This window comes from Chelmon rostratus, chromosome 2 (genome assembly GCF_017976325.1).
Source record: "Chelmon rostratus isolate fCheRos1 chromosome 2, fCheRos1.pri, whole genome shotgun sequence".
NCBI lineage: Eukaryota > Metazoa > Chordata > Actinopteri > Chaetodontiformes > Chaetodontidae > Chelmon > Chelmon rostratus.
In genome coordinates, this window is record NC_055659.1 from 29974248 (window position 1) to 29989693 (window position 15446).

A 15446-nucleotide genomic window follows, 5' to 3' on the forward strand; every position below is an offset into this window, starting at 1 on the left:
GAGCAGAGGATGAATGGACGAGGCTCCGCCCCCTGCGCGTGCAGCGCGGCAGCCTGGTTCACACAGTCAGGTCCGTCCGCGAGCGCCTCACCTCCACCAGCTCTACGCCGCTCCGCAGGTAAAAACTCATTTTCTTTCTTCCTTTCTTTCTTTCTTTCTTTCTTTCTTTCTTTCTTTCACCTGTACAGCTAGAGTGAGGCACTGTTGGCATGTTTCAGCTGTTCACCAATAACCAAACCAATTTGTTCAGAAATAGTCCTTATGCTCACAAAATTATTTGTATAACGGATGTATAAAATTGAACCATTACAAATACCAGACTAGCTCATTTCAGACAAGAATTGGCTCCTGCTGTCCCCAGATACTTTCTGTACTTTCGTCTCCTCTGTCTTGTAGCCTAATCTATGGAAGTTCTGTTTTTTAATAAGAGGACAAAATGAACATGCAGGCTTTTTCAAACTACTCACTTGAGTCCAGTGGGACTGTTGACTATTGATCGATAAACATTTCAACTGCTGTCAGTTTGACACTCTTTGCTGCAGTGTTGCCTTGCATTTGGTTGCATTTTGGTGTATGGTTTTGGGAATCACTGAGGGACAAACACAGTTCAAACTATCTTAACCCTCCTATTGTCTTCGGGTCAATTTTGACCCGTTTTCAAGTGCTTGCATATCATATAGTAGATGGGAAGACAGTACGAGGGTTAAGTATATCTTTATTATCTTTTAATCTCTACCCCTTACATTCTCTCAAATTTGGGCCTCATTTTTTCCTGTCAAAGGAGTAAACAGTCAGCTTGAAGCAGCCTGAAGAGCCACAGGTATCAGTCAGAGCATTAGAAACAAACAAAGCAATGACTGAAGGGATTCTGATCCCTGCTGAGTAAAGAGCATGAATAAAAGCTGGAAGTGTAAGTCTGTGCTTCTCAAAAATGTGACAATGATTTTCTGAGCTTTAACTTTAATGAAGTACAATCTAAAATTGGCAAATCAATTTTAGTCAAAGTCAAAGTCAAAGTCAGCTTTATTGTCAATTCTGCAGTATGTACAGGACAAACAGAGAATCGAAATTGCGTTACTCTTCAACCTTTTGTGACAGGACATATATTAAAAAGAGATAAATAAAAACTGTACAATCTAAATAAATTGTAAATATTGGTGTATTTCAGCAAATATTTTTGGAAGGCCAGAGCTCATTTCCTTTCAGGGCCAAGCTTATAGAATGACCCACTTTTTGTCATGTCAGGGAATCAGCCACTAATCTGTTCTCTCTACAGACAGGAGGGAGTACAGGAGGTGAGAAGGAGGGAGGGAGGGCAGGAGGGATGGCTGGGAAGATTAACTAACCGCTGCTATTTACCTCTCTAATCCTCTGTCTTTTTGAAACTTGTGTAACTGATAGGTACAAATGGGCTTTACCCAGTGAGGACTGTCCTCAGTCATGGACATGCAACTGTTTATGTAACCAGAACACAAGAGGAAGGCTGGGGGGACATCTTAAAGGGTCGTAGAACAGGGAAAGGTTAGGGTCAGGAAAGCACTTGCAACTCCTGCACTGACTTTGTTAATGACACATGTTTGATCATCGTGGTTAAGGCTGCTGTCAGGATTTTAGAAACACTGAGGTCACGAGTCCTAAAACGTATCAAATTATATTATCTAAATAATATTGGAAGCAGCCTGTAAAACATTCTGACCTCAGTCTCCTCAATTGTAACTAACAATTATTTTTATTATCAGTTGTTATTTAAACAAATTAAAAAAATAAGTATTAGCTCTAAAGTGTCTCATGTCTATAGACTGTATGGATATATATTGGTTATCATCTGACCAAGAGCAAACAAACTCAATTCCATATTCAATTACAGTGATATTAACAGACACATGCAGACAATTCTCACATCTGAGAAGCTTGAACAAGTAAATGTTTGGTATTTTTACTGAATTAATAACTTAAAAAATAAAAGATTAGTAGATTATTAAACATTTGACTGGTAAATGTGCTGTTCATCAACTAATTAGCTAACTGTTTCATCACAGAGTTCCACCCAGTCCTCATACCCAAATAGCAAAGAAGGTCATTTGTCAGTGTCTTCCAAAAAAACTCATATGACTGTTCCAAAAAGGACTTGTGAGCCTTTTCTGATTTGCAGACCTGCAATCTCAGGAGATTATATAACCACAGCTACAGTATGAAAACCTAACTGCAAAAAGAAATAATGCTGATACGCCTTTTCATACTGGACATTTCCTGCAAACATCCACGTGGACCAGATGTGACTCAGAGGCTGAGGGCATCACAGAATATGACTTAAACAAAAGAAGCAACAGGTGTTGCACATGGACTTGTACACTGAGGTTATCCTGCAGTAGGAGAGCTAAATGAATCTAGAAGAAAAAAGTGTTTTAATGGTTTAATCCACCACAGGACTCCATTTAGATTCTTTTAACAAGGATACAATGCATCAGATATTTCTTATTCTGGCCATTTCCAAAAGGTATAAACACAGCTCATTAAAGTCAGCTGATACAGTTAAAGATGGTTAGACATAGAGTATATGCCTCACACCATGATGTTCACCGAATGAGATTTATTGCGGGCCAAACTTTAGCTTTCATATGTGAGGGACAGAGGCATGTTAGAGTGAATGATTGCAGGTTAAATCAACTCTGGTGGCTGTCCAGTCATAAGATAGGATCTGATTTCACAGTGTTTTTTAACCCATAATAAGTACTAATAATTTATGTCATCTGTGCTTCAGGAGTCTAACGGCAACGTCAGAGCCAAGATGGGGCGGAAGGAGATCATCTGCAGCTGGAAGAAAAACATCAATAACATCAAGGATGTGTTTGACTTCAAGGGGAAGATGGGGTCGTAAGTACTGCTGTTCAAAATAAAGACAGACGATAAAGATATGGTGTTTGCCCTGAGTGTCACCTGAGGAAGGATGTCAAGATTCAGTGACAGTGAATTGCCGCCTGCAAGTTTTTCAGATTTAATTGCAAAAAAAAGTTACTTTTGAAGACCATGAGTTCAGCATTAATGAGCATTCAGGACAAAAATGTCCCTGTTGCTGTTTGCAACTGCTGAACAAATTTGCAAAGAATCTCATCTGGACAGGTGTGATTTGATTTGCACTCATGACAGGTGAGAAGTGTGGTGACTGTGACATATGTGACATAGTCATATCTATATAAGTAAATGGTGAACGGTGTGTAGTGTATGGAGTTTTTCTCTGTTGTTTCTTTTTTTTTTATCACTGAATCACTAATTTCTTCTACTTTTGACTCTTGAGCTGCTGTAAGTGAACTTCCCTGGTGTGAGATCAGTAAAGTTTATCTTATCATATCTACCTGTTGCACCATGTTGCACCAAAATGCTATTTGACAGTTTGTAAATCATAGCTGATGTCTTTGTCAAACTAGGAAGCTATTTAATGGACTCTTAGTAGCCTCAGATACCAGCTGGTTATGTTAACTGGCACAGACTTCAGACAGCAGCTGGGATTTGTACAATGACTTGTGTCAGAAAATCCCGCAGATGCAGACTGATGCCCTGCAGTAAGCAGCAGAAGGTGGGTGTGGTCTAAAAAAAGCACTTTTAAAACAGTCCAAAACACAATATGGACAGAAGTGAAAATAGCAGGTGCAGTTGCGTTCACAAAAGCATCCTTTGTGCTTTGCCTCAGCTCTTCTTAAAGGTGGAGCTTTCTTGCAGGGAACATCCTTGACTTCAGATAGTAAATACTATGAATCTTCATCAAGGATGGGATAGTACAGCAACATTAAATTATTTTGCCCAAGTTCAGAGGGCTGTCACTGGATTAAGTGGATGGAAGTGGCTACCAGTTACCAGGCTCAGACTGGTCTCTACAGGCTGCAGATAATCCCTTTCATCGCCTCCCTGCGAGCTTGTTTTATCAATGGAGCCTCTTGCTCTGTGTGGGTAATCCACTCACAGCTGAACCTAGCGGAAGACTTTACACTGTTAACCTGTTGGAACACAGTGGGGCCACACAATTAATCATATCATGACCATGATCACAACTTTGCAGTAAAATGAACTTGATCAGGTGTGATATTAATATTGACATTATGTGCCTGCAACATTTTAGTGCTTATTTAGATTTTAAGATATACTACCTGATTTTGCTATAGCCCCAAACAACTGTTTTGATACCTGTCCCCAGGTGATACCTGAGTTTCACTATGAATGCTAAAAGATGCTTCGTTAGAACAGTTTGCTGAGTCTAAGTCATATTTCGACAAAAAGCTTTCACTTTTCTATTTGAAGCGCCACTCCACTAATGTTACATATCAAAGTCAATTGACCAGTCATGAGAAGCATCACGTGGCCTTTCTAGGGAATGAAAGTCAGGATGTCTCAGCCTGTACTGCATCAACAAAGTTATGATTTAGATCACAAAATATTTAATCAAAGAATATGAATATGAATAGTAAAAAAGACTAAACAAACATTTGGTGCAAACTAATGCTGACATTTCACACTCAGTCTTGTATATGATCTGTCAGTGCCTTAAAAGCATTGGTATGGTTCTTGAATTGAATTGGATTAGTAATTATTAGCAAACTGTTTCTCTCCTGTTCTGCATTGAAACAGTTTTGCTTGAGAAAAAGTATGGAAAATACTTTAGAAAAGTATGGAGACCAGGTTGGCTTCATATCACTGGTCAGTACAATGGTTGTTAAGTTAACTATAAGTGTTGCTTGCTCAGAGCTGCCCTACACTCTCAAAGCTGCTTAAAGTGCTCGTCCTTGACTGGCTGTGAATGAGTCAGGTGTGTATGTGTGTGAATGTGTGTCCTGAGCACTGACGTCAGAACAGCAGTACAGGAACATCCTAGCACCACTTCATTATAGGATTAAGAGTTTGACTATATTGGTGTATCGGTGGGCTGAATGTATAGTATGTGAGGGGAGGTTGTGTAAGAGGGTGCAGGTGTGTGTTGGTGCAAACATGAGATAGAAATGTGTCTGAGTCAACACATCCCTTACGTTGCAAGTCCATAGAGATGGACTCACATTACTTTGCAAAGGTGCATTTAGTTTTTTCATGAAAGTAATAAGCAGATTCTTTTTGTGCTTCAAAAATGTCTCCATGGTTTTCATGCCAAGTCATTGTCAAGTTTCAAGGTAGTAACCAGGTGCGAATTAGCACGTTCACGGGACGCTCAAATTCTCCACAAATTCTCACCTTCATTTAGAACACCGTGCACGGCAAGTGGGATCGGCAGTACTAGGCTTTGAGGCATTTTTGAGGTCAGGGCTGCAGTACAGTATCACTGGTACAGATGCTTGAATCAGTGGCCAAAATGTAGGATTACATCCTGGCTGCCGCCTCATGGTGAGCCTAAGGAAAAAGGTGCCATGCTGAAACCCAGCCAAGACTGTCTTGGCCTGCCCAGGTTACATGGTGTTGTAACTCATGCCAAGGCAGCCTAGTTTAGACTGATTGACTGACTGAAGGAACTGCGATCTTGATCAGAGATGTGCTTCAGGAGGTTGTTGGTATTTGACATCAGGCCTATACTGTGGTGTGCAGAAACATACCATGCCAACGTTTATTCTGATGTTTGGGTTGGAATATGACCTCAGCAAATTTAAACTGAGTGGAGTAAAACACAGACTGAAGCAACATTGTAGGTAGCTAAATATAGTGGATCAGCACCTCTCAAAGCACATTGCATTTTTCATTTCTGTATTTGGTGTTTGTGTTTGGAAGGTGGTGTGAGTTTAAGCACACATCCTCAGGCAACGTCAGCAAAGACTATTTAGCTCGATTTTTATCTGACAAAAACATTACATTAATTCTAATTCTAATTAAAAGTCTTGAGCTGAGAAATTTGCCAAGCATTTTGAAATCTGGTCAAATCAAATTAAAAGATAAAACAGACTGCAAACAGAAGAGATACCTCTCTCTTCTGGGGGCCCTGGAAATATCCTGCCTCATGCCTGGGGACCCTACTCTCTTTCCACTGGCTCGCAGACATGGCCCACATAAGTGAGGTCTGCAGTTGACCCTGTTGTTTAGGGGTTTCAGATTTAATTGCACACCCATCTTAGATGAATGGATTATTGTTTATTGAGAAGTATTTGCAGATAATTGTCCATCATCCTGGAAACATTCATGTTTCTGTCTTAAAGTAAAGGAATATTAAACAGAAGAAAAAGCAGTCCCTTTAACCTTAATGATAATGAAGAAACACTAACTAATAAAGAAAGCTTTGTCATTTGGTCATAGTTTGATATGATATATGTTTAAACATTTCCATGAACTGATTTCTCTCAGTTAACCCCACTTTAATTTACGTGTCTCTGTCTTTACTGTTTTTGTGCAGGGGGTCTTTCTCTGAGGTTTTTATGGTGAGAGAGAAGAATACAGGAAACCTGTATGCCCTCAAATGTCTGAAGAAAAAACATCTCACTCATAGCAACCTGGAAAATGAAATCAATGTACTGCGAAGGTAAACCACACACACAAGCACACACACACACACACACACACACGCACACGCACACCCTAAGCCTTACCTTTACTTAGGTCACTTTTGAGGAAATGGTAAAGTTACATTCATTTCCTGGAAACTTACCCTAACCCTAACCATAGCAACTGCCTAACCCTAACCTGAAGCTAAACCCAACCATAAGAGTCAGAACCAAAAATCAGCTGTTTTCTAATTGGAGACACAGCTTGTGTCCCCAGTTGCACCAGCTGTCCTCACTTACCTGATTGTTCCTGAAAGCATCCCACACTGGCACACACACATGTGACGCTTTCATTATGCTGAGACATTGTTCTTACATGGATAACTGAGTTAAACAGATTGGAATGCTGATGATTTGACATCAGTCTGGATGTTTTGGTCCTTCAAAGCTGCTTTAAAATTCTTTCATTCACCCTAAAGCCCATATCTGGAAAGTGCAACCCCTTTGAGTTAGCTGGATCATGACCGAGCCATTTTACCATGAACGACACACACAAAGTAATTTTCAAATACAGAAGGCTCGCTAATTTATGAGATTTATCATAAAAGAGTGTTGATATGATTTTTAGTTTTTAGTTTTAGTTTTTAGGTATTCAGACATCATTACGATCTGTTAGTGTTATTATCCCAATTTGTACCTCATTAGAAAATGTAATAAAATACTTATTACAAATTCCTTTCATGTGAAAGTAATAAGCTACTTTGCAGTATTATTCTATGCATGGGCTGGAGTAATGCGTTACTGATTACAATAATGACGAAGAAATGCCAAAAAATTTTACTTCCTCAAACGACCGCTTGAGGCTGGCTCCAAATGAGAGTCAGTCTGCATAGAGCCCCATATTTAAATGGCCAACTCTACAGCAGAAACAAACATTTTTACAGCCTGGTACAAAAAGCGCTTTTGGTCTCTAGCTAATTTGCCTGTTCATGACAACTATGCAATTTTCATATAACACTATTTTTATAGAACCCACTTGTTTAAACTATATTCAGGCTTTATTTTATGCATAATTCTGGGCAGGCTGCAATGTAATCCCTCCAGGCATCTTCTAAAAGTACTTGTTTTAGCCGCTGACAAACCCAGATTGTTATTCTAAGTGTCTGACAAAATTATGGAGAGGATCCCTACACACACCTTTTTGTTACAGGAAGCTCCTTTTTATTTAACCAGGAACAGCCACTATATTGCACTTGCCAAAGCCACCACACTCCGTTTGCAGAAACATTTTAGTCATTTTATCATTGTAAAACATACTTCATTGAAACTTGACAGCAACAAAATAGAATTCCCCAAAACCTTCTTGGTTTGTCTTTACACTGTTCCTGAGATTTAAATATGTTGGACTTCATCAGATTTCTCCAGTTAAAAAGTGGTAATTACCACATAATTGCAACCTTTACTCCCAGTGCATGCTGGGAGAGTTACCAACATACTTGGAGGTAGCTGGTCAGTACACAGCCAGTAACATGAATGCTGGTCATGCTTTCACAACCTACTCATTTTGCCTTTATTTCAAAATAAGAGCATGCTGTTACTCAAGACAGCTTCATTCAGGACTAACAAATGGACCCTCAGTCTGTGTGCAAACAACCACATTCGCTGAATAAGAATAAACAGCATTATTTTAGCCTGATAACATTAAGCCACGTCTGAAGAACAGGGCCCAGGATAACAGCTGTGACAACACTGTAAACATGTAACATTTGCCAGTGAAGACAGAAATGATGCCTCAACCTCTTTCTTACTATTTCAGGATAAAGCATGAGAACGTAGTGGGACTGGAGGATTTCTACGAGAGTCGAACACACTACTACCTGGTCATGCAACTGTAAGTGGACTCATTATCTAATTTTTCTTAAACGATTACTTTGGTAGCGTAATTTTGGCAGTCAATAATAGTTCCATGTTTTTCAAGGCTGTACCATTCCATCAAGGGAGTTATTCTAAATGTTTTGCATAGTTTTATACAGCACTGATCTACCCAAAATTCACCCTGTCACATTTGGTATATTTGAGAGCTGTGGGATCTTTGCTAAAATGTAAAAAAAAGTTCACAATTCTTTTGATCAAGAGAACTTCTTGTCCATGTAGCACGTCAGAGGGGTTGAAAAAGGTAACAAAATCCCTAGAGAGATAGAAACACTGATGATTGCTCTGTGTATTTGTGTGTGTGTAGGGTGTCAGGTGGGGAGCTGTTTGATCGCATTTTAGACAAGGGGGTTTACACTGAGAAGGATGCCAGCACAGTCATCAAACAGGTGCTGCAGGCCGTCAGCTACCTGCACGAAAACAGCATTGTACACAGGGACCTTAAGGTAAGACGTACACTCACATGCACCTTTACATCACTTTATATCGCTCCACATTACTAATCCCTAACCACAACCATAACCCCTACTTGTCTAACCCTAACCCTAACCTTTACCCTAGTCTTCATCCTAAAATTGAATGATTTGCATTATGGGGCCTGCATTCCTGAAGGCGAGTCCCCACAATGTGGCTATGTAGACAGATTTATGTGCTCTCTCTTTTCTTACTTTTTACCTTTCTTTCTCTCTGTCTCTCTCTGTCTCTGAGCAGCCGGAGAACCTGCTGTACTATAACACAGATGAGAATGCTAAAATCATGGTCAGTGACTTTGGTCTGTCCAAGACGTTGGAGCACGGTGTGATGTCCACAGCCTGTGGTACGCCAGGATATGTTGGTGAGTTAATGGGGAGGGGCGTGCACATACACTATTTTGCAATGTTCCCCTGCTATCTATACCTGATATAAAATTGTACATATAAATAACTAAAAACAATATGTCAATATATTTCAAGTGTAAATTACAATCCAGCATTATATAAATAGTGTATCGGTGATGATGACACAAAGATGATGAATCATGACAGTAATGCAGAATCATTTAAGTTACTTACAGTGTACATGCTAATGGCATAGTTGAGAAGAACAAGAGGAGTCAACCAGTTTTCTTAAACCAATGAAATAGTCAGTCTAGGCATACAGAGCATAGAGTTTATAATCAGTTGGAATATATCGTACTATACGTTTAAATGTATAAAATGCACAATTGTTTTAGCAGCTAAAAAGCACACATTGTCAAAATGACATGCTGAGGATTTTTTGTTGTCAGTTATTTAACCTCTGTAAGACCTACAGCACTATTAGAGTTATTACAGTTGAAATCATTAAAAATATCATCTATGATATCAACACTGGCCAATAGTGTGATATATACAAGTGAAGCCATTAAGATATTCAACACCAGTTCATTTAGTAGTTTCCAAAAAAGTTAAACCTTGTGGAATTATAGCAGCTTTGCAGCGAGCAGAAAAGAGATGTTTAATTTGACATTTTAAACCCAACAATATAAATATTAGAGGACATCCATGGTAAGAGTAATCCAGTGTCAACACTGCTTCTTCTTGTTCTTACTGCATGTGTTGTTCTACAGCCCCCGAGGTTTTGGCCCAGAAACCCTACAGTAAAGCAGTGGACTGCTGGTCCATTGGAGTCATCACTTACATCCTGTGAGTTCTATTCTTTTGCAGTAACACAGCACATTGTATGGCTGTTCACCATAGTCACTACAGACAGGAGAGTAGTTATTATTATCTGGAGATATTTTCCTCATTACAAACTTATACTTGAAAGTTTTTCATGTCTCCTGGATCGTTTGTGGACACAGTAAATACTTCTACTAAAAAAAATGAAGTAAATACTTTTTTCAGAACTTTGTGCTATGCACTCAAATGCACGTGAGTCTGAGATTTGTGAAACCATAGTGACAGCATATTTAGAGGACCCAGTTGCTGTAACCAGGAACAAAACACTGCATCATAGCTTCTGACTTCATCCAAAATCTAGATGTACGGGATTTACAAAAGGTGGCTATAAAGAGATCAGCAGAGTTAGGCTGTCGTCTGTGTGTTGCAGGCTCTGCGGCTACCCTCCATTCTTTGAAGAGAACGAGACTCGTCTGTTTTCAAAGATCATGAGGGCCGAGTACGCTTTTCATTCACCCTTCTGGGACAACATCTCTGAGTCAGGTATGAAAACTGTAGAAAACATTTCACATCTCAGTACTGAAAAATGTCTAGAGATCTGAGCTAACTCCACTTTCTCTTTTGGAGCTTCATTCGTTTCTATACATAGACGATAATCCAAATGACTGTGACTTAGTCCTGACCTGAGCCAGACTGAAGAGGCTGTGATGAATTCTTCAACAAAAAAAAAACTTTTCTTTGGATTTAATGTGAAACTTGACTTGGTTAATACATGACGGCCTTAAGAGTAAGCTTGAATTGAGATGTGAAGGTTTGATCAGGTGAAACTTCAAATAGGTGGGCACATGTTACCACCTCAAAACTCTGAGCACCTCTAGTCATCTTTGTAACACCTGCCAGGCTAATGTTTGAGTTACTAGTTTTCATGCATTGCCCTGTTGGACTCTCCCTGTTGGAGAGCTGAAAGTAAGAAGTGTCATTGCACAGGATAAGGTCAGCATGCATCAGGACTGGCACTGTTCTTACACTGTTCTTCAGCTCTGGTTGTTTCATGAACCGAAAAATAGTGACATGTGACACAAATAGTGTTGTTAGGTTTATGTTAGTCAACCCTGTTAACTAAGTATAGATCAGGATTTGTCCATGTATCTTTAGCGCTTAACCTAACATAGACCAGCATGCTTACTGACATCATCACCTGAGGACAGCCATAGAGCTTTGACCTGTTTGGATCAGGTCAGATATGCTTACTGTAGATACAGTACTAAATGGGCAAGGACAGTTCTCACCTGCCTGAGGGACTAAATTAGCTGACGTCAAGAGACAGTGATGTCCTCTGAACCTAAAGAAAACATGTAGGATTGAATTCTTTTTTCAAAGGACAGGCAGAACAAAACATGAGCAGGAAAATCCTGAATGGAACTGCAAAAAATTAAAAACCTTTAGCTAAGTTTGAAAAATGAACATATGAAGAGGAAAAATGCAAGTAGATATTTAGAAAAAAACTTGCAGGACCTACTTTTATTTCTCTTTTCTCAGATGCATTTGTCACCTTGTTTTATTTAGTTTTTATTTTAGTTTCCCTTAATGTGCTCTTTCATGTTCTGTTTTGAGGCAGGGCAGGGGTATTGAGTGGGGGTTAAAAACAAAAAGTGAGCTTTGTGCCTCTCCCTTTCTCTTTGTTATTTTATACTAAAAAAGTAAATGCCATGTTGTGAAGAAGCTATAAAATGGTGTAATATAGCAAAGAGGGGATAAGTGACAGGTTTTGTTTGTGCTGTGTTCATATGATGATCATTATTAGCACTGTGTTGTGGTAGGTGACTTGCCTTTTGAAAGAACTTTAAACTGCAGAGCAATATATTGTTGACTACAGTAGGTCATGTCACGCTATGTCTTTGTGAAGTCACCGATAGCAGTAGCTGTAGCATAGCATGAGTAAAAAAAAAACATATGTAATGAATTATTGTATGTAGCAGGTCAAAGCACTGAAATCTAATCAGAACCCAACAGCTGTCCATGCCATGTCTCAACAGCCAAAGACTTCATCAGGAATATGATGGAGAAAAACCCCACAAAACGCTTCCTCACTGAACAGGCACTCAAACACCCCTGGTTAGTCTTTTCTCACGAACGCATACACACACACACACACACACACACACACACACTCACACACACAGTGACACAATATTTTTTTTGTTTTCCAAATGAACTAATATCCTCGTCATGCTTGCAGGATTGCTGGAAACGCAGCTAAAGACCTCGACATTTTTCAGTCTGTCTGTGAACAGATGGAGAGAAACTTTGCCAAATCCAAATGGAAGGTCAGTGACACTGTTGGCTCATGGACTACTTTGTTTTGCTTTTGTTTGCTGTAGGCAACCAACATCAACCACACAAATACAGAAAAAACAGTGTATGTAGCCATATTTTAGCAAATTATGAGCATTTGGAACATACTGTGCATGTTAACGGAGGCAAAGTGGATTATGCTGCTGGAGTGGTTGGAGAAGTTTTTATGGACATTTTGATTTTTTTTACACTATTACATAAATTCATAAATTCAGACTGACCACAGCTGCTGTTCTTTCAAGGGAGACTACACCCAGCATTTGTAGTTACATTTCTAGTATCTACAGTAAGATCGTTTGATGTTTAAGCTTCAACTACAATGTCAAATGTAGACACATAAAGCACTCTCAAGTGTTGTCAAATGCTGTAAACTTGTATCGTAACTTCTGTTCAACACTGTTGCATTTTTGGAATGTTTCCATTGAATTATGAAGTTTGCAGGCTGTGCCAATTTGATTGAGTAAATTATTTATGACACAATCACAGGAGCATTTTAAAGGGTAGTAGCACTTTAATATGTAAACTGACTGTGACATATTAATGACAGACTGTGTCCTGACTAATTCAACTTCATGTCATACTTAGGCATCACCAGTATAACCGTCTTTCTTTGTGTACACATTTCCAACAGCAAGCCTTCCATGCAGCCTCAGTAGTCCATCACATGAAGAAACTGCAGTTGTCCCAGAGTGAGCCTCCCTCCTCACCGCTGTCCATGCCCCACATTATAGTACAGTCCTCCTCCCACAATGACCTTGAGATGCTGGGACCCTGCCACGATGAGGCTGACACCCTCGATCCAAATGGTAATCCCATTCATTCCGCCAATCATCTATCCTGCAGTAATCCTGAGTCGCAAAGAGGAGTCTTTCCACCACTGAGAGCCAGTCACAGTGAGCCTGGCAACGCCCTCACCGTTGATGAGACAAGAGAAGTCAATAACTTCCGTTCAGAGATTGACGCTCCTTTCAGGCCATCCAAGAGGTGAGAGCTGCTGCCCTGTCCCAGCTGCTGGGAAACTGGACATATCAGATTTACCAGAAAAATAAGAAAAAATATATAATATATAATATTATATAATATATAAGACATAATATTGTAGTAATTAATATAATATAATATAATAATGGATACATTAATCTGTAAATTGACAGAAGTCAAGGTGATTTTCAAATTATGCCCAAGAGATCGCTGCAGTTTTAATAATAAATTCAGTTTGACTGACAAATGACACATCTAAAAATGTATTAGAATTATCTATTTTAATTCTTGCACCTTCAAAAAATATCATATTGTTTATTTTAAGTGAAACTTTTTTAAACATTCCATATATTTTCCCCGATCTTTGTTTACTTTGAACATAGTATGTCTGTGACATGTATGTAAATGAATAAGAGCCATGTTTCAGGAATGGAGTGTCACAGGTGTGTTCTTGAACAGTGACATGTAGTCTATAATTCAAATAATCAACAACCTATTTATAATTTTTGATAAATTGGGTTATTCATCAAGCAGGACTCAATGTCTATTGGTTCCTAAAGCCTTTCATGATGTTTTCCAAGAATACTTTTTCCATGAAGTGCAGTGCAGAGCATACCTCTGGTATGATTTGAACATTGTCCATCGAGGTTGAATAATTGTTATGAGAACTTTACTAACAAAGTATATTATCATTGTTCAAATGCTCTTAAAGTCTACTGTTTTTAGAGTTCCAGGTTTGGTAAACCTAGTTGTTTTTGGCCATTTCTCTGGATGAATCCAGTCTTGCAGTATTAATATTTTCCAAGGTTGAAAACAACATAGCACAAAGATTAAAAGTAAAAGTAGTTAAGAAGCTGTTCTTCTCTATTTGTGAACATTATTCTGATTTGACACTCTCCGTGACATCCTCTGTTTATTCAAAGTGAATATAATTATCAGAAATACCCTCACCCAGAGAAATTCAGCTGCGTCTTCATCGTTGTGTTATTCTAACTCATCGTGGCTGTGTGATGTGTTGCAGTCTGGATGCTGTGGCTCAGAGGAAGGACCAGCAGCTTCAGTCCGGAGTTTGTTCTGTCATGTGATTGGCTGGCTAACCTGAGCTAAATCTCATGCAGGTAAAGAGTCTCTTCTCTCAGTCAGAATTAAGATGTTGGCCATACAAATGGATGTACTTGTTAAATAATGTCCCAAAATCTTCTGTTTTTTAGTTTGTGTCTCGAGTTGACGGCACTCAGTGGCATCCATCTCGGTGTGAAGATGTTGATACGCCTGGTGCTCAGCTTTTTCATGCCTGTTGTGGTTCTCTGCTCCAGAAAACATGTTCCATGGACAAACACATACAGTATCTACACAATAAAAACCACTTTAACGTGGAATGATGATGATGATGATGATGATGTGTATATGCAGTCAACACCATATTAAGGCAGACACAAGCAGGAATTCATAATTAATAATTCATGCAAAATGCTGCTAGAGTGATGAGATATTTCTCAGAACTATTATCTATCGCATATTATTGTAAAATGTTACTAAATGCCATTCATTAAAAATGTATTTCTTTTGAATAGTTTGAGCTGGCATACTGTATGCAATGTGAAAGCTAATTTATGATTTTTTCTTTAGTTTTTTGGAGACTGACATGGCTGTACTTTGAATTTGAAGTTTTTCAAAACTTTTTCACTCTCCAAACTTAAGAATCATATATTTTCTGCATATCTTTATCAAGATACTTCCTTCTTGCTCACCGTTCCACACGAAATAATGAAATCTGGCAATGTAATTTCAACCGCAGGCAGAATTTCTGATGGATTACATTGATGGATTCCAACTTCCACCTTATATAAAGGTAATGAATGGAAACTCTTCTTTTTATTTGAGATTAAACTTTGTTTTGAGGTGGAGTCAGTGACACAGCACCACGTGTGTGCTGTGTTTTCTGTGTCATGTACATAACCTGCTCTCTTCTTTAACAACTGAACTCAATAAGTGCCACAAGCCGATGTAAGGATGCTGTCAACACTAGTAATGTCATGGATGATTCTGAATTCACAAATGTAGTGACAAACATGTATTTTATATTATTTTC

General features: G+C 38.8%; 1 protein-coding gene across 1 annotated transcript; it reads left to right on the plus strand.

Annotated features, from left to right (window-relative positions):
* LOC121617647 (calcium/calmodulin-dependent protein kinase type 1D-like) lies at positions 1-15323 on the plus strand. Its single transcript, XM_041952850.1, has 13 exons — positions 1-118; positions 2762-2874; positions 6359-6484; positions 8263-8337; positions 8686-8824; positions 9090-9213; positions 9967-10042; positions 10449-10561; positions 12055-12133; positions 12258-12345; positions 13005-13357; positions 14376-14472; positions 14566-15323. Exons 1-12 carry the CDS (start codon positions 14-16, stop codon positions 14437-14439), a joined length of 1455 nt encoding a protein of 484 aa, XP_041808784.1. The 5' UTR covers positions 1-13; the 3' UTR covers positions 14440-14472; positions 14566-15323.
* Positions 15324-15446: the final 123 nt, after the last annotated feature.